This window comes from Cervus canadensis, chromosome 24 (genome assembly GCF_019320065.1).
Source record: "Cervus canadensis isolate Bull #8, Minnesota chromosome 24, ASM1932006v1, whole genome shotgun sequence".
In the NCBI taxonomy this organism is placed as follows: Eukaryota; Metazoa; Chordata; class Mammalia; order Artiodactyla; family Cervidae; genus Cervus; species Cervus canadensis.
The window spans coordinates 4,369,843-4,389,044 of record NC_057409.1 but is presented as its reverse complement, the minus strand read 5'-3'; the positions used below and the strand labels follow the sequence as shown (position 1 = coordinate 4,389,044).

The following is a 19,202-nucleotide window of genomic DNA, read 5'->3' as shown; positions in this document are numbered from 1 at the left end:
AAATAGCTATTTTTTGCAATTGTAGTTTATATGTTATAGCTTTTAATTGGCCAGAGTATTTTATTAAATCAGGTAATTTAGTGCTGAACAAATCAACTTTCTATTTAATCAACTTTATACTTACTGACTAATCTCAGTTTCCATGGTCTTTATGGTTTAGCTTTACATTTTCAAAAGATTCTTCAAGTTATATTGCTCATTAAACAACAAATATCATTGATTTTATAGGAGATGGTTTTAAGTAGAACTTTTGAATGAAATTTTCTAGCTGGTTGAACTTTTTACTCAGTCAAAATTTTAGAGGTTTTCTTTCTTTTTTCCCTTCATTTATTTTTTGTTTAGACCAAGCCCTGCAGCATGTGGGATCCTAGTTCCCCATCCAGGGATCTTAACCACTGGACTGCCAGGGAAGTCCTGAGATATTCTTTTAGTTTATTTTCTTTTTATATTTTTTCTACTCTTGTAGAACAGCAGTATAACTAATACCACTGTATTTTAACCTTCATCCTGAATAATTTGGTTGTTTTTGTTTCTAATCTTTTTTAGGGAGTTGAAGAGAATTGTACATGCTTGAAAGTGCATAAAACATAAAAGTAGAGTTTAACAAATAATTTTAAAACAAAAACTGTCTCACCTCCCAGGCTTAAAAGAATGAAAGAATGATATGGCCTTTTCTGATGTCTACTCCTTCTCTTCCTGATATAGATGCCTTAAAAAAATTTCCTGCTTTTGTTTACAGTGTTGCCATTCAGTTATGTATTTCTGAATTAATACAATCAAATTTTGTTTGTTTTGGAATCATTTTTGGAATCATACTCTATATTCTGTGTTCTTTTTCACTCATTAACATTTATGAGAGTCATTTAAATTGTGAAATGTTGCTCTAGTTTTTAATTTGATTTCCATATAGGAAAATATTTCATTACTGATTCATTCTCCAGCTAATGAATGTTCATGTTATCCAGTATTGGGTAAAAAGAACAGTGCAACTATGAATATTTTTGTACATGTATTTTGGTGCACGTTGTCCTGTTTTCTCACAAATGTATACCTACAAAGAGCTAGGCTATGTGGCAGAGCTGCTGTTCCAACTGTGCTATAAAGCCATTATCCTTCAAGAAAAAAGAAAGACAGAAAAACAAAGTGAGAGGTAAACTATAGGACATACCTGTTTTCAAAGGTACTAGCTAGGGCCAAGTTCTTTCCCAGAGAACTTGTACCAATCTATATTTCCACGAGCATATGAATGACAATTCTGGATCTTCCATATTATTGCCAATGCAAAACTATAATATCCATAAAAAATGAATATTTCTCTGCATATAATCTTTTAAATATAGTGCGCATGCAAACACAGACACACTGTCCCTCTCTCTGCATACCAAGAAATGATTGATTAATTTTGCTTAAATAAAGTATTGTATAAAAGAGAAAAATTTTTTTAGCTTTGGAGGTAGTTAATTAGCTATTTTATACTTCTGCTCCCAGCCTTCACAGTTGAGATGGTACTAATACTAAATAAAGAGAAAACGTGTTTTTTTCCTCACTACATGAGAACTTGCCACTATATTCAAAGGACATAGGTTATAGCAATATGATCTCAAAAAATGTCTTACCTGTGTTCTCTTCTAGGAGTTTTATGTCTTGTCTTGTATATAACTCTTAAAGCTGTTTTGAGTTTATATATAGCCTGAGGGTATGTTCTAACTTCATTGATTTGCATGCAGCTTTCCAACTTTTCAGCACCACTTGCTCAAGAGACTGTCCTTTCCCCATTGTATATTCTCGCCTCCTTGTTGAAGATTAATTGACCATAGGTGTGTGAGTTTATTTCTGAACTCTATTCTGTTCCATTGGTCCATGTATCTGTTTGTGTGTGTGTGTATGTCTGTGTGTGCGCCAGTACCACACTGTTTTGATTATTGTGACTTGATAGTGTTGTGTGAAGTCTGAAAAAATTATGTGACCTGCTTTGTTCTTTTTCCTCATGATTGCTTTGGGAATTCTAAGTGTTCATGGTCCCCTGTAAATTTTAGAAGTCTTTGTTTTAGTTATGTGAAAAATGTCATGGGTAGTTTTATAGAGATCACGTAAAGCCTATAGATTGCTTTGTGTAACATGGACATATCGTGATATATTTTAATATTCATTTACTATTAATTTCAGGAAAGATTTGGTTTTTTGTCTGTTTGTTTTATTTGAGTCACATACATGTATTACACAGTCCAGGGAATTCTCCAGGCCAGAATACTGTAGTGGGTAGCTGTTCCCATCTCCAGGGGATGTTTCCAATCCAGGGATCAACCCCAGGTCTTCTGCATTGCAGGCGGATTCTTTATCAACTGAGCCAGCAGGGAAGCCCCTAATCAGCAATTTTTAAAAAATTTTCCCACATTAGGATTTTTTTACCTGGGTAAATTTAATCTTTGTTTTATCATAATGAATTGGAGAATTGACCTGATATTTAATATAGCTAACTTATTTCACTGAGAAAATTTTTATCGTAGTGTTAAAAATATGTATCTATTTTGATGCTTTGCTTTAGTAAAATATCAAAATATTTAAAGTTTTAAAGTATGTGAAATAAGGATATAAATTTATAAAGCCTTGTTAGTGAGAGATTTGCATGTAAGAACTCTTCATTCTGGTTATTAATTTTTCCTAAAGTAGATATGTAGATAGCACTTTGATTTTTATCCTTTGAAAAATTGCCGTGCTGAGATTTATAAATGCTATAACAGTTCATGGTAAACCTCATGCCCTTATAAATGTAATTTTGACTTGAAATTGTAAACAAAGTTTTCAAGAAAATCATAAAGCTAGTTGAAAAGGAGGAAGAAGGACTTCCCTGGACATCCATTGGTTAAGACTTTATGCTTCCAATGGTAGGGGGTGTAAGTTCGATCCCTGGTCTGGGAACTAAGATCCCACATGTCACATGGCCAAAAAAAAAAAAGCAGTAAAGAAGTGAAATACAGTTAATTTCGATTTTAAACTTTGGTCCCTTTTTACCATATTTGTGTCTCTTCTTAACCTGTAAGCTTTTGAGTGTACTAGTTCTCCATGAGTCCATTTTATTTTAACTTTGGGAATGGGTAGCTGAACCTCTAGGTATTCATGTCTGTTTTAGATAGACATAACCTGCCAATATAACCTGCCAGACGTAACCTGGCGAGAATACACAGAAGAACTATACCAAAAAGATCTTAATGATGCAGATAACCATGATGGTGTGATCACTCACTTAGAGCCAGACATCCTGGAGTCTGAAGTCAAGTAGGTCTTAGGAAGCATCACTACGAACAGAGCAAGTGGAGGTGATGGAATTTCAGCTGAGCTATTTCAAGTCCTAAATGATGATGCTGTGAAAGTGCTGCACTCAGTATGCCAGCAAATTTGGAAAACTCAGCAGTGCCCACAGGACTGGAAAAGGTGTTTTCATTCCAATTCCAAAGAGAGACAATGCCAACGAATGCTCAAACTACCGTACAATTGCACTCATCTCACATGCTTGCAAAGTAATGCTCAAAATTCTCCAAGCAAGTCTTCAACATTACGTGAACAGAGAACTTCCAGATGTTCAAGCTGGATTTAGAAAAGACAGAGGAACCAGAGATCAAATTGCCAACATTTGTTGGATCATTGAAAAAGCAAGAGAGTTCAAGAAAATATCTACTTCTGCTTTATTGACAATGCCAAAGCCTTTGACTGTGTGGATCACAACAAACTTTGGAAAATTCTTAAAGAGATGGGAATACCAGACCACCTTACCTGCCTCCTGAGAAATCTGTATGTAGGTCAAGAAGCAACAGTTAGAACCAGACATGGAACAACAGACTGGTTCCAAATTGGGAAAGGAGTACGTCAAGGCTGCATATTGTCACCCTGCTTATTTAACTTGTACGCAGAGTACATCATTGGAAATGCCTGACTGGTTGAAGCACAAGCTGGAATCAGGATTGCCAGGAGAAATATCAATAACCTCAGATATGCAGATGACACCATCCTTATGGCAGAAAGCGAAGAGTAACTTGAAGAGCCTCTTGATGAAAGTGGAGAGTGAAAAAGCTGGCTGAAAACATTCTAAAAGCACAGATCGGCATCTGGTCCCATCACTTCATGGCAAACAGATGGGGAAACAATGTGAGACTTTATTTTTTTGGGCTCCAAAATCACTGCAGATAGTGACTACAGACATGAAATTAAAAGGCACTTATTACTCCCTGGAAGAAAAGCTGTGACCAACCTAGACAGCATATTCAAAAGCAGGGATATTACTTTGCTGAGAATGGTCCGTCTACTCAAAGCTATGGTTTTTCCAGAAGTCCTGTTTGGATGTGAGAGTTGGACTATAAAGAAAGCTGAGCACCAAAGAATTGATGCTTTTGAACTGTGGTGTTGGAGAAGACTCTTGAGAATCTGTTGGACTGCGAGGAGATCCAACCAGTCCATCCTAAAGGAAATCATTTCTGAATATTCATTGGAAGGACTGATGCTGAACCTGAAGCTCCGATACTTCAGCCACCTGATGTGAAAAACCCACTCATTGGAAAAGACCCTGATGCTGGGAAAGATTGAAGGCAGGAGGAGAAGGGGATGACAGAGGATGAGATGGTTGGATGGCATCAGTGAGTTGATTGACATGATGTTGAGCAAGCTCCGGGAGTTGGTGATGGACAAGGAAGCCTGGCGTGGTGCAGTCCATGGGGTTCACAAAGAGTCAGATGCTACTGAGCAACTGAACTGAACTGAATCTGACAATGCAGGGAGACATAAGAGATACGGGTTCAGTCCCTGGTTCGGAAAGATCCCCTGGAGGAGAGCATGGCAGCCCACTCCAGTATTCTTGCCTGGAGAATCCCACGGACAGAGGACGCTGGTGGGCTGTAGACATAGAGTTGCAAAGAGTCAGGCATGACTGAAGTGACTTAGTGTGCATGCATGCAAAGAATTTTAGGCTTAAATTACCAAGAGTACACTTTCTTCAGAGCTTCTGACTGACTGACTGAATTCTAGGAAAACTTAATGTCATTTAGAGACCACTTCCATTTCTCCCTGGGTAGAGTTTTTAACTCTGTGGTAGAATTCAGGGGATCTAAGAACTGGGTTAAAATATCTCACTAAATGTTATCATTTCTTTGAATTATGAATGGGGCAGCAACTGTCGTTAGTTACTATTTTCAATACAGTAATACAGAATGTATATTATATCACAATTTTGTCTTAATGTATTAATACCCATATTTCAACATAATTGGTTCTTGTAATCTATTTATGCATTTAAAAATATGAGTATAGGAAGAAGTTTGTTTCTATTAGATTGCAAGGGATTCATGGCTCCACTCAACCTAAGGAGAATGAATTGTTTTATATTAGATAACCTCACCACCAGTCCCTCCCATCAGGAAGCTCACTGTAGCCTCTTCGCCTCCTACATTAGAGGGCAGACAGAAGAAGCCAGAAGAACCACAGCTCCACAGAGACTTGAACAAAAGCCACATTACAGAAAGTTAATCAGCATGAAAAAGCAGGAAGTTATGTCTCAGATGGGTAGATGGGGCCTACCAGGTGGTCTTGGTGGTAAGGGACATGCCTGCCAGTGCTGCAGACATAAGGAACAAGGGTTTGATCCCTGGGTTGGGAAGATGTCCTGGAGAAGGAAATAGCAAGCACTCCAGCATTCTTGCTGGAGAAGCCCATGAACAGAGAAGCCTGGCGGGCTGTAGTCCGTAGGGTCGCGGAGTCAGCCACGACTGAGTGACTTAACACACACAGCCGCAGCGTCGCCCCTTATTCAGGAGGTTAGCAGATTGCCAGTACTTTCGTGGGTTAGACGGATAGAGCTTGGTTAGACTGATTGTTAGATGCTAGAAAGGGGCCGGAGCAAAGTGGTTTCATGCTTCTCAAAGGCTGATGGGTGGTTTATTACCAATAAAAAGTGGGGGAGACATAATTTTTATTTACATAAAAGCATATGCTATTTTTTTTGATTGCTCAGGTTTGTGACTGTTGAACTATATGAAAATATAAAAATGATGGGAAAACACTTGCCTGCTTTCTATTAATATCTTTGTGTATCTTTTTTATAAATCTTTTTTAATAAGATGTCTACATACTTGTGAGTATGTATATATTTATATATGCACACGTATTTACACATAAATACACATAGAAATATGTATATGTATATTTAGATGTGCTTTTTTAGAAACAAAAATGCGATTATGCTCTATAAGTAACTTTTTTGGATCAGGTTTATTGAGGTATAATTTATTTAAGGTAAAATTCGCCTTATCACAGTTCTGTGTGTATTCCCATCGGTTTTGACAGGTACAGAGAGGCACGTAATCTGCATACAGGCATGATCTTGAAGCAAGTTCTGTCACTCCCTAGAATCTCCTTGTGCCCTTTTTGTAGTTACTATTTGCTCTTGTAATCATTTATTGATACTTCCTTTTTGTTCCTTTTACAAAATATCAAATAAATGGCATCCTATAGGATGTTGTTTCTAGTCTGGCTTTTTTGTTTATATTTTTCCTTTAAAATTTTTAGTTTTTAGTATGCTTTGAGAATCTTTTATCAAGTGGATAAAAATATTCATTTCTCTTTTTTTATACTAATTTCATTGTTTCAGTTTATGAAATTTTAAGCTTTTAGTCTTATTTTATATTTATTTTAATATAATTTGTGAGATAGAGAATTTAATTTTTTAAAAATAAGCTACTTTTGCAATATTTATTAGTACTGAGTTACTAATACTCTTACTAAATACTGATTTCTTCACAGGTAACACAAGTAGCAAGGCAGCCGGGACCCCCGACCCCTTCCCCTTACTCAGCACATGAGATAAACAAGGGGCATCCAAATCTTGCGGCAACGCCCCCGGGACATGCATCGTCCCCTGGACTCTCTCAAGTAAGAAAAACCTTTTTTTCCTAAAATAAATTTCCTTGTAAAGGCCGAATTTTTCTAAAGCAAACTTTTACACAAACATACAATATTATTTGAAGAGAAATTTCAGTTTTGTCTTATTTCTGTTTTGTGTTACTACATTTTTTAGACATACCTCCCATAATGGTGGCTAGTAACAGTTTTACGCATTTCGTTTCTGGAGTCATTGAGAATAAACTGGCAGTGACATTTAGGTTTTTTTGTTTGATTGTTTTGGAAATTAGAGTATAATTCTCAGGTTCCTCACCAATTCCATGAAGCGTGTGTGTGCATTTCAGTGTGTGATCTGATAGTCTTGCTGCTTCTCACTTTCTGGTGGATTGTTGACAGTTAGTTTCTACTTTTCTAAAAGATATGATGTCTTTTCCTCTTAGTAATTTTTGTTGGTATTAAAATTGTTAGGCTTAAAATTTTGTTGAAGTGTTCAAGAGTAGTGAACTATTAGTTTATTTCCAGTTACTAGGCACAGGAGACACTGTTATACTGTTTTAAGGTGTCCCTGTGGGTTCCCTGCATATTAAGCCCTTTCCCAAGAGCTCTTTCAGCTTGCGCCAACTCACCATTACATGCTTATTTGATCTTCCTTGTGGTTAACAGTGGTATAGAGTTAGGATGTCTCTTATTGGAATGTAGACATAGTTAAGCCAGTAACTTTGTATCATGCTATTTGAGATTATCAATATTTATACCTCATAACCATTCCTTTTAATAATGAAAATTAATTTTGTAACTTGTTTTTGATGTGGGCCTTTATCTTTTATGCTTCTTTATCTTTTATGCCTTTGAAGAGCTTGAATAATAAGAGAAAGAATTACTAATAATAGTGCTAAAGGCTGGCAGTTATAAGCTAAGGGTTGATGAACGATAGTTTAAGCTATAGAATGTTTGGTGAAGGAATGTGCAGTATGCCAAACCATGATTGAAATAGCACCATTCATCCTCAGATGATAAAGAATCTGCTTGCAGTGCAAGAGACCCGGTTCAGTCCCTGGGTTGGGAAGATCCCTTGGAGAAAGGCAATGGCTATCTGCTCCAGTATTCTGGCCTGGAGAGTTTCCTGGAGAGAGGAGCCCGGCGGGCTGTAGCCCGTGGAGTCTCGGAGAGGCGCGACGGAGCAGCTAACGCCGCTGCTGCTGCTACTGCTGGGCTCAAGCTCAGTCTGAGTGATTCCTGGTTAACTTTGAGCTTTGAAAGTGAAGCATGTCAAAGCGAATTCTAAATCGTTTAAGATGTTTCCAATGTTGGTTTCATAGTATGGAAGACAGCCACCCAAGCTCTTGATACGGTGTGTTGGTATGTGTCTCAGTTCAGTTCAGTCGCTCAGTCGTGTCCGACTCTTTGTGACCCCATGAACCGCAGCATGCCGGGCCTCCCTGTCCATCACCAACTCCCGGAGTCTGCCCAAACCCATGTCCATTGAGTCGGTGATGCCATCCAACCATCTCATCCTCTGTCGTCCCCTTCTCCTCATGCCCTCAGTCTTCCCCAGCATCAGGGTCTTTTCAGTGTTAGTACATGTGCTGCCGAAGCGAGCACTCAGGGTCTTTTCAAATGAGTCATCTCTCTGCATCAAGTGGCCAAAGTACTCGGCTTCAACATCAGTCTGTCCAGTGAACACCCAGGAATGTGTCTCAGGAGAAAAGAAACACTGTGTAGTTGTTTGAGTAGGGAAAGTTTTGTATAAAGGGTTTATTAAGTATAATAGGGGATTGGAGTGATGAGAGAAAACCTTAAAGGATGCAAAAACAACAAATGTACAGAGTAGCTGCTTTTCCCGGGGCTAGGTTAGAGTTCCCCTGGGGATTCTTCTTCACCCCATTACCAGAGAGCGCATGGCTATGGCATACCTAACAGTAGAGAGTACGTGGCGTCAGTAATGTCTCACCAGTGGAGCGTGCTGGAAATCCATCTTACAGAATGCTGAGGAAAGCTGACGTCTCTAGCACCAGTTCCTTTGGCAAAGAGCTTCTGCGGAGCAGGATGACTCGAGGCTCCGTAAGCAGCTCTGCTTGCCACGGACACTTCAGACGGCCTGAACCTGGAGCCTCGGTCCCGTGTGGTAGAGAAGCTGGCGTTGCAGCCTGAACTTTCTTGCACAGGCTCCTTGTTTCTTTTCCTAAATCAAAGTTGGAAACCTCGCAGATCACTTTGAAGGTCCGTTGAGGTGTCTCAAACTCAAGTGTAATGTATGTTCTCTCCAAAATCTTAAAAAAAAAAAAGGGCCTTTGTAACCGTATGCCTCTTTTTCTCTCATGCTAGCGCTAGGCAGGAGGCTGCTCCCCACCCCCACCTTGGGCTGAGATCGGCTTGATGTGGTTCTCTGAATGGTAGAGAAATTGTTGCGGTACTGCATCAGTAGAACTAGAAATCAGCTCTCTGGAATGTGCCAGAATTCTGAGTCACTGAGGGGAAACCCTGCCCAGGGCAGTTTCTTGGTGGAGGCGCTCTGCTGCAGAGCAGCCTGAGAGGGTGCCTGGGGTGGCCGTCAGCCTCTGGGCGCTGCTGGCTGCTGTACCCTGGGGAGAGTGGGGGGCAGAACCCTCCCCTCTTGCAGTATCTTTACAGTGTCCTTTACTGAGAAACATTTACACTGTGCCAGACCCATTTTCTCTGAACTGGCAAATAGGTTGACTTTTGAGCTGAAAGGCAAGCGGTCAATAGCTGGCATGTAAGGGGGAATAGCTTAGTTTTCCATTTCAAATTCTTCCTGTTCCCAGTTGTGACTTGACCTCAGCAGTTTGCCCAAAGCGCTGAAGTGTTCTGAAAGAGGGCGGCTTGCAGATGCATAGTTTGCATTTAAGGAAGGATGATCTAGCAGTGGTCTCAGTTGTCGAGCCCACCAATATCTTTTTGTATGCCATTCTATGAGTTGCTTTTAGAAGTCAGAGTGCGTAAATCCCAAGAAAGGTCACCAGATGTTACCTTGCTTTTCTTTTGTGGTCTTTTTTGTTATCATCATTCTTCCTGATTTGATGAATGAACCCAGTACATCACATCTCATTCACTACCCACTTTTATACCCACCTTTCAGACAGGGGAGGCAGCCTTATAATGAATTTATTTGTCTCTTAACAATGTCTTAATGTTTGTTGATAGAGTTGAGGAAATCTTTCTAAATTGACATACCTGGAAAATCGAGGTGTTTTGCGGGAAACTCAATCTCCTTAGGTTTTAATAGTTAACATGTTTGTGGATCATGATGGAAAGTAGAGTCTTCAAAATAGTGGGAAAAATTTTTCAGGCTTAGAGTCAAATAGATTCCAGGTTCTGGGACCTGATCTGTCAGTTTCTGATTATATGATGTTGGGTAAATTTTTGAGTATCTCTAGAACTTGGTTTCTTCATTGCTATATAGGGTAGAATTAGAATTCTGCTGCTCTTCAAGAGGGTTTTTACCAAGATTATATAAAATCTTGCCTGAGAAGAGGACACATGTATGCTTTCATTAAGTGACACTTGGTATTTTTGTGCATCTCCAACTTGATTCTTTTCAGGATGTGTGGGTGTGTGTGTGCACGTGTGTGTGCGTGTGTGTCTTAACTCACCTAATCTGGCTACCATTCTGGTATTAGTGTGAAATTTAGAAGCTCCCTCTAGGAGTTTGAGATGTCTTTCCAGGTCTTTGCTTATTCCTTCCAGGGTAAAAGTACAAGCCTGGCTTGGTCATTTTCTATTGGAAATAGTGTGGTTTATTCTTATACACAGAACTATTAATGTTCGATTTCAAATCAACCGCAGAAAAGATGAAAGAAGCTTCTTTAACCACATGTGCTATTAGAAGTGACAATCTCCTGTTCTTCTGTGAATCAGATCGTTTTGTTCCAAGTAGCAACCTGTGTCTGTGACTCAATGTTTGGCCTGAAATCAGTTGATCATGGTTTGAGTGAAAGCAGCTATGCTGAAGAAAAGTAAATTTCATACCTTTGAAACATAAAAGAAGGACATGGTAGAAAATTGCTCCCAGTCTCTTCCTTCCATTGTTAGTGACGACCTATTTAACCTATTTCTTCAGGATAGGATTTTATACATGTGTGTGCAAGTACATGCACTTGTGCATTTTTCAAGTTTTAAGACTTTATGTGCATTTTCCTTTGTTATGTGACTTCTAAATCTTTCTAGCCCTGTTCCCTCAGGAGATTTCATTTAATGAAAATCAGAAAATTTTGACTATTCGAGATTATTATATAATAATATCTAATATATAATATATATAATTAGATACAGATACATAGATATAGAGATATCTATCGATATATCCATGATAGGTATATATCTATCTATAGGGACTATATATCTGATTAGATCTTCTGTCTAATATATCTATAATAATATATTAGAGATTTTATATAATTATTATATATATAATTATTGACTATTAGAGAACTATTATAGTTCAAGAGAAATTGTCCAACTGTGGAAAATTATCAGACACAAAGTCTTTTTAGGTGTGGATTCTTTTCAGTCACCTTGAAATGGCAGTACTTGAACAGTCTCTAAACTGAGAATATCCTTACTGTGGGAATAATGTTGGAATTTAACAGTATCTTCTGAGGCAGTTTTCAAAGTAAGTAAAGAAATGCATTCTCCTGGAAGTCAGGAGCCCTGTGTTAAACAATTGTCCCAGCCTTGACAATACTATTTCAGAGTTCAACTATTGGAAGTTCCTATTAATGCTTAGTTTTCCTCATTGTAAATAGGAGGCTTATATTAAATGAGATCTGAATTCCCTTTAAGATCTCCATGCTTAAAAAAAAAAAAAAAATCTCCATGCTTTTGGGAAACTACTTGAGAGTACCCAGTTCTTAATATGAAAAAATTTTGAATTTTATATTTTTGAATTAAAATTAGGCCGACTTTGCATTCTGTTTCACTTTGTGTCTTTTAGAATAGATCAGAAGTTTGATAGTTGAGTATCTTAAATTAGTTCAGGAAAACAAAAACGTTTCATACTTGTTACTTGATTGTTGGTACACATTTGTTTTAACTCAGTTAATTTTCACATAATGGAGCTAAATTACAAAGTCAGGAGCCCAAACTGGCACTAATTGTCAGGTTCAATGACTAGTCCTTTCCTTGGTGTCACTGTCTAAGTTCTTAAGCTATGCTCAAAGTAATTGCTGAGAAGACATGCTCAGAATAATGCAGAGAAGTGGAGTGGTACATGTTTCCCACTTCCTGTTCCTAGAAATTTCATTTGGTTCCTCTCTGTTTTGAGAGACCAACTTGATCATGCTGTATAGTGGACTGAGATGGTGATGGTATGTGACCCACTGGTTAGATTCTTTATTGTCTCTGGAAATACTGAGCAAAGAACTTCTTCACTGAGGAGTAGTGATTATCATGATACTTATTTTAACTTTACTATTTTCATTCATACTATTTTCATTATTACAAAACAATGTGATTAAATGACTTATGGTCCCTATAATCATTTTCCTTTATCCAAGTTTCTAGACTTCCTTTTTCTTTCGGAAATCGAAGGAAAAATACTCAGCATTACCTCATAGTTGTTGACTGACAAGTTGTTTCAGACTTTGCAAATTGCTTTTTTTTTTTAAGCTAAACAGTAATTTTATTTATTGCAAACAAGTTTTTATATTTTTTGTGATTTTTAAAAAAAATGTCTTTCATGAATATGACAAATTCTGAGTTTGATGACTGACAATCAACCTTGCTTAAAGCAGGATAAGTAGGGGAAACCTTGAAAATCTTTTTCACATCTCATTGTTGAAATAGATGAATGTTGACTTTCTTTAAAAAAAGAAAGTGAAGCAAAATTTCTTGTTTTTTATACTTGCCTTCTCCCCCCATGGAGCATACTACAGCTGTCTAAAGCAGTCTTTGGCATCATTGGTGTTTGGAAGCTGCATTTGTGGCAAAGGAAAATTTGATGTAGGCTCTAGAAACTGCAGTATAGACTGCATTTAGTTGACTCTGTTGCCAGAATCCTGTTTCTTTTGTTTGTTTTTTAGTTGATAATATGTGTACTTACTTAAAAATTTATACTTTACTGAAAATTCACCAGCACATACTGTCATTAAATAGTTTAAAATTAATATGCCTTTACAAGTGTCATTAGTATAAAAGTAAGTTATAAAGTCTTATAAATCTAATCTTTTATACCTGTGGTTTCATCTCAAATATTCTACATAATTGTGGTAAGCCCTTTTCCTCTTAATTGTTGAGATTTATCTTAATGTGGTCATATTTGATAAAGAATTTTAACTCTTTTGTCTTTTTTCTTCATTAACAAAAGTAGTTGCAACCATATTTATAAAGTAGGACTTTACCAGATGTTTTCTAAATTTCATCTTTTATGCAATCTTAATAGCTTCCCATGCCTACGGGTTTGTTTGGGTATGGTTTTCTTTACGTTCCATGTAACTAGAGAAAAGACTAGAATCTGTATTTTGAAATATCTAAGTATAAAGAGTAAAAGTTTTAAAAGTGAGTTCTATATTAATTAAGCACTGTTTAGAAAATTGATGAATTTTGTAAGAACCAGTGAGGATGAACTGAGTGATTTTACAGGCATTCCTTTCATCGTCTTTGCTGTAGGCTCAGTTTTTTGTTGATGATGTTTATTTTCATCTTAATTTTGTGAAGGGAAAAAGGTTTAGGATTTTCTCTCTTTCACATTTTTTTTTTTTTTTTTTTTTTTTTTCTTTTTTTTTTTCTCTTTCACATTTAAGGAGTCATTTTCTCTGGACACATTCTGGGAGGTACTTCTTGATTTCTCTCACTGCCACTAAACTGTGTTAATAGGTAGTACACATCTCTTTGGGAGTTTTCTTTGTAGATTTACTTCACTTACTTCCCTTAGTTTAAGAAGAGAAACTCATTTCTGTGCCACCAGTCTGTTTTTTTACATAGCTGTGACATTATTTCAAGTTTTTTATGGTGTTGAAAATTGCAACTTCAGTTCACCTATGGAAATTAGCATGTACCACTAAATCGGGGAATAGCAAATAGAATAGTTTTAAAGAGAATCAGGAAATGGAGTATTCTGACTATTCAATTCAGAGTGCTTGTGATTTATTCTGCAAAAATTTATTTTCCACTTGTCTTGGTTAATTAGCTCACACTACTGAAACAAAGTACCGTAGACTTGGTGGCTTAAACAACAGACATTTCTCACATTTCTGGATGCCAGGAAGTCCAAGGTCAAGGTGCTGGCTGACTTTTGGGTCCTGATGGGAATCTCCTACTTGGATTGCAGAAGGCCACCTTGCCTCCTCACGTGGCGGAGAGAGGAGAAGAGCAAACTCTCTGGTGTCTCTTACAAAGACCCTGCTCCCATCATGAGGGACCCCATGACCTCATCTAAATCTGATTGTTTCCTGCAGGCCACTTCTCCAAATACCGTCACACTCCTAGGGGATTAGGGCTTCAATGTATGAATTTTTTTTGCAGGTAAGGGAGAAGGCACCGTCATTCATAGCACCATTTATGTAATTCAGAGAGCTGTGGGAGAAGCAAGCTGGTAGGACTGTTGGGAGAAAGGTCAGCAGAGGGGTAGGTACCATAGACATGTAGAATATTGTTCCAAGTTTAATCTGTCATGTAAGTATATATTCTTAACCAGATTAATTGGGGGGGTTAATTTGCATGAAAGTGGGAGAAGGTTTCTCAGGTAAAGAATCTGCCTGCCAAGCAGGAGACACAAGTTCGATCCCTGGGTTGGGAAGATCCCCTGGAATGAGGAATGGCAACCCACTTCAGTATTCTTGCCTGGAAAATCCAGTGGCCAGAGGAGCTTAGCGGGCTACAGTCCATGTTATCGCAAAGAGTCAGATGTGCCTGAACAACTAACAGACTTTATTTATTTTCATCTGCCATCAATGAGAAAGTTTACTTGAAATATAAGAAAGCTAGGATCTTGGGAATTCCCTGGCAGTCCAGCAGTTTCACTGCACTTTCACTGCGTAGGACTCGGGTTCAGTCCCCAGTCAAGGACCCGGGAGTCCAGTAAACCTCACAGCATGACCAAAAGAAAAAATCTAGAATCTTTATAGAACTGAGAGTCTTGGATAAACTAGCTGATTGATTCTCAAAGGGACACTGCAGTAGTCCGGAGATTAGTAACTATAAGAGGAGAAATGGTGGTGTTGTGAGAACCTAGGAGCTTAGAGGAAAAGTTCTTTAGGAAACTGTTGCTTAGACTTGTGAGAAGGACGTTTTACTGCACATTGGTCATCAGAAACTCAGCAGGTGAGAGGTGAGGCTAGTACTTTGGTTATCAGGTGTGCATGCGTGTTTGCGGCTGGATCTCTAAGTGGCTTTCAGAGACTCGTGATCTGAATGGAGCTGGTGTCAAGCCTTCCTGACAGGAGGTGAAAGCACCCTCCTACTTACAGCCTAGGTTAGAGCCGAGAGACAGTAGGTAAGTAAAGAGCACAGATAATGGTAAAAGGACACGTGTGTGCTCAGTCGTGTCTGACTCTTTACGACCCTGTGGACTACAGTCCACCAGGCCTCCCCTGTCCATGGGATTTACTCGGCAGGAATACTGGGGTGGTTTGCCATTTCCTCACTAGAGAGTCTTCCCAACCCAGAGATTGAACTCTCATCTGCTGTGTCTCAATTGGCAGGTGGATCCTTCACCACTGTGCCACCTGGAAGGCCCAAGAGTAGTTATCTTGGTAATAACGAATAAGATGGGACCATAAATCCCATGAATTTAACAAGAAGTAGGAAAGGAGATATTACAAAGTAAATACAGGGCTTCCATGGTCACTCGGTTGTAAAGAATCCGCTTGCCAATGCAGGAACCATGGGTTCGATCCCTGATTCAGGAAGATCCCACATGCTGCGGAGCAGCTAAGCCCATGCACCGCAGCTACGGAGCCCGTGCCCTTGAGCCCGGGAGCCGCAGCCGCTGAAGCCTGTGCGCCCCAGAGCCTGGGTTTGCAGCGAGAGAAGCCACTTCAGCGAGAAGCCCGCTAACCACAGGTAGAGCAGCCCCCATTCTCATAGCTGGAAAGAAGCCCATGCAGCCCCCAAAACCCAGTCCAGCCAAAAAATAAATACCAAAGTAAAAAGAAACAAAGTAAATGGTATAAAACATCGTCTTTGCTAACTAATAATAATGACATTAAATTTCTCTATTAAATATGCACTCAATTTGTCAAAAACTGGAATCTAGGAATATGCATTTGAACATGACACAAAAAGATTAAAAACAAAAGCAGGAAAGCATTTAAAGGAAAATGCTAATAAGAAAGCAGGTATAAGCAACCTTTAGGAGTCAACATACAGTTTAAAGCAAAAAGCTGTATGGGTGAGAAATAATTCCTACAATAAATAGTTTCTAGAGAACGTAATATTATAAACTCTTAGATACTTAATAATTGGTTTAGAATATATTTAAAGCAAATTTTAAAAATGGAAGTGGTCAAATTTGAATCAATGTGGGAGATTCACATCTCAGAAAAATGGACAGATCAGTTAGTATCGTATAGGTTAGGGGTTGGCAGACTATGACCCAAGGGCCAAATTTGGACCCTCTCATGGTTTTGGTAAGTAAAGTTTTACCAGAATACATCCATACTAATTTGTTTGTGAATTCTGCCTTTGTGCTGCAATTGCAGAGTTTAGTAGTTGCCAGAGATTGTATGCCTTACAAAACCTAAAATATTTTCTATCCGGACCTAAACAGGGATAAATTTGCCAGCCCCTGATAGATTAGCAAACTAGAAAGACCAGATAATAAATATTTTGGAGTCAGATTATCTTTTGTTGCTGCTGCTGGTTTTTCTTCTTTTTCAGCCCTTTAAATAGGTTAAAAAACCTTTTCATAGGTGGCCACACAAAAACAAATGCTAAGGGTCATTGTTTGCCAATCCCTGATACAGATAAATGACACAGATGGTAAACTTGTTTTTATATAAATGTGTATTAGCTCAAGAATGTGTGTGTATATAAATATATATTTTGATTATATGTATGAAAGAGAAATTTTGTATACAACAAACCAGGATAAAAGTAATTGAGGGAATCAGTGGTTTCAGTGTCATAATTATCAAACCTTAAAAATATAGAGAGGATGCTTTACCGATTCAAGTTAGCTAAACTATTAAGAAGGCTATGGATAATGTGATTGAAATAATAAATTTATAAATATATAATTTAATTTACATTTTTCTCATTCTATTAAGCCTGCTATTTTTCTGCAGCTTCTCATAGAGAACTTATAAAATTTAATGATATGCTAGGTTACAGAGAAAAATGTTAAATTCCAATCGTATTTATATTATTTTCTAAATATACTTCTGTAGAATTTAGAGCTTAACAACAAAAGAAAGACAAAATCTAAATTATGTTTAAACTGAAACTTTACAGACCATAATTGCTGTTTTTAAAAAACCTTATCAGAATTATAACTTATTTTAGTTAGGATATAATTTAATTAGATTAGGGGTTGGCTAGCATTATTTATTTAGAACATAATTTTGTATCTTTCATAATCTTAAGCATAATGTAGGAGAAAAAACTAAAATTTGTTTATTTGGAAATCTTTTTTTTAATAATTTTTTTTTTTTTATATTATTCATTTATTTGGCTGCACCAGGTCTTAGTTGCAGCATGTGGGATCTAGTTCCCTGACCAGGGATTGAACCCGGGCCCCCTGCATTGGGAGCTCAGAGCCTTAACCACTGGGCCAGCAGGGAAGTCCCTATTTGGAAATCTTAAAAAACTTTTGATAAAATCAAAATATAAACATTATAGTTAGAAATGAATGAAAAATAGCAGTTTGTATCAGAATTTGTGTGATGTACATAAAGTGTTACTTAAAACATGTAGCCTTAAGGGCATATATTACAAGCTAAGAAAAGCTGATTAAAAAATTCAATGATTTGAATGGAAAAGTATATTGATGAAAAATTAATCAGTCTATCTAAGAAAGATATAGAAAAATTTATTTGAGCTAAATTTCAGGACTATAACCCAGGAATAGCATCTAAGAAGGCTCTGAGAATGGTTCCACCCATGGAGTCAAGTGAAAATGAAATTGAAAGTGGAAGTGTTAGTCACTCAGTCGTGTCCGACTCTTTGTGACCCCGTGGACTGTAGCCCATCAGGCTCCTCTGTCCATGGAATTCTCCAGGCAAGAATACTGGAGTGGGTTGCCATGTCCTTCTCCAGGGGATCTTCCCCACCGAGGGATCGAACCTGGGTCTCCCACATTGCAGGCAGACTCTTTACCAACTGAGCCACCAGGCCACCAGAAAGTCAAGGCACAGTTATATATGTTTTTTAAGACAGGGCTATATAGCACATGACTTTTCACTGACAGTTTAAATAATCCACATCATCACTGACCCCTTATAAAATCAACAGGGAATGCTGTCTCTTAAGGAGTTGTCTTGTTGATGCTAAGAGAATGTTGCTCTTTATGGCTGAGCTGGTATTACTGCTGATGGGGGAGGTTTGGTGATGTATAATGCAGGTATACAATGCACAGAGAGAGGGAGAGGACGCCATAGGGCAGAGAAGATTTTTTGTTTAAATTTCTCCTGTCTTGCCATAAAAAAAAAATGACTTTATTTCACAACTGTTGTGTTGTAATTTAAGGATTGTAGGTTTTATTTTCATACATAGTTTACGTCTTCTATTGTTGATTGTAAACAGTAGCTATAAACTGCCACACTGCCTTATCTGTTTTCATACCAGGAGTCATGAATTTTGTATATAGTAATTGTCCTTTGGATGGCCAACTCATGTCTACTGTCATTCAGAATATGTTCTTTTTGATGATAGCAAACTTGATTATTGTGTCAGAAAGAAAATTCATGAGTATGTGTGTGTAAGACATTTACATGCTGTTAGTGATTAGTGATGCTGAGCATCTTTTCATGTACTTATTGACCATTTGTTTATATTCTGTGGAGAAAATGTCCGAATCCTTTGCCCATTTTTTAATTGGATTTTTATGTGGGGAAGTCATATTGGATCTCAGTTCCTTATCAGATATATGATTTGCACTGTTTTTTCTCATCAGATGCGTTTTCACTCTGTTGTTAATGACCTTTGCACGAAAGTTTCTAAATTTGAGGAAGTCTGATTTACTTATTTCTCTTGTTGTCTGTGTCTTTGATGACATATCCAAAAAACCATCACCAAGTCAGCAGTTACTTCTTTACACTAAATGCAGTGTAGGCTAACTATTCATTTTCTTTTTAACTTTGAAATTTTACACTTATGGAGATTTTTCTCCTTTTAGAAAACAGTAGCAAGTCTAGAGAAAAATG

General features: G+C 37.7%; 1 protein-coding gene across 31 annotated transcripts in view; it reads left to right on the top strand.

Moving 5' to 3' along the window:
• EIF4G3 (eukaryotic translation initiation factor 4 gamma 3) overlaps positions 1–19,202 on the top strand; it is a 343,267-nt gene that overhangs the window by 118,784 nt on the left and 205,281 nt on the right. For 22 of the 31 annotated variants that reach the window (XM_043444851.1, XM_043444852.1, XM_043444850.1 and 19 more), the window contains one exon: positions 6,787–6,915. The exons of 2 other annotated variants lie outside the window; for them this stretch is intronic. Coding sequence is in view for 19 of the 29 variants with exons in the window: in XM_043444844.1 (XP_043300779.1) it covers positions 6,787–6,915 (129 nt within the window). In the remaining 10 variants the exon portion in view is untranslated. Of the gene's footprint in view, positions 1–6,786; positions 6,916–14,386; positions 14,467–19,202 lie in introns of those variants that run through there. 7 more of the 31 variants (XM_043444862.1, XM_043444861.1, XM_043444865.1 and 4 more) reach the window with 5 other exon arrangements.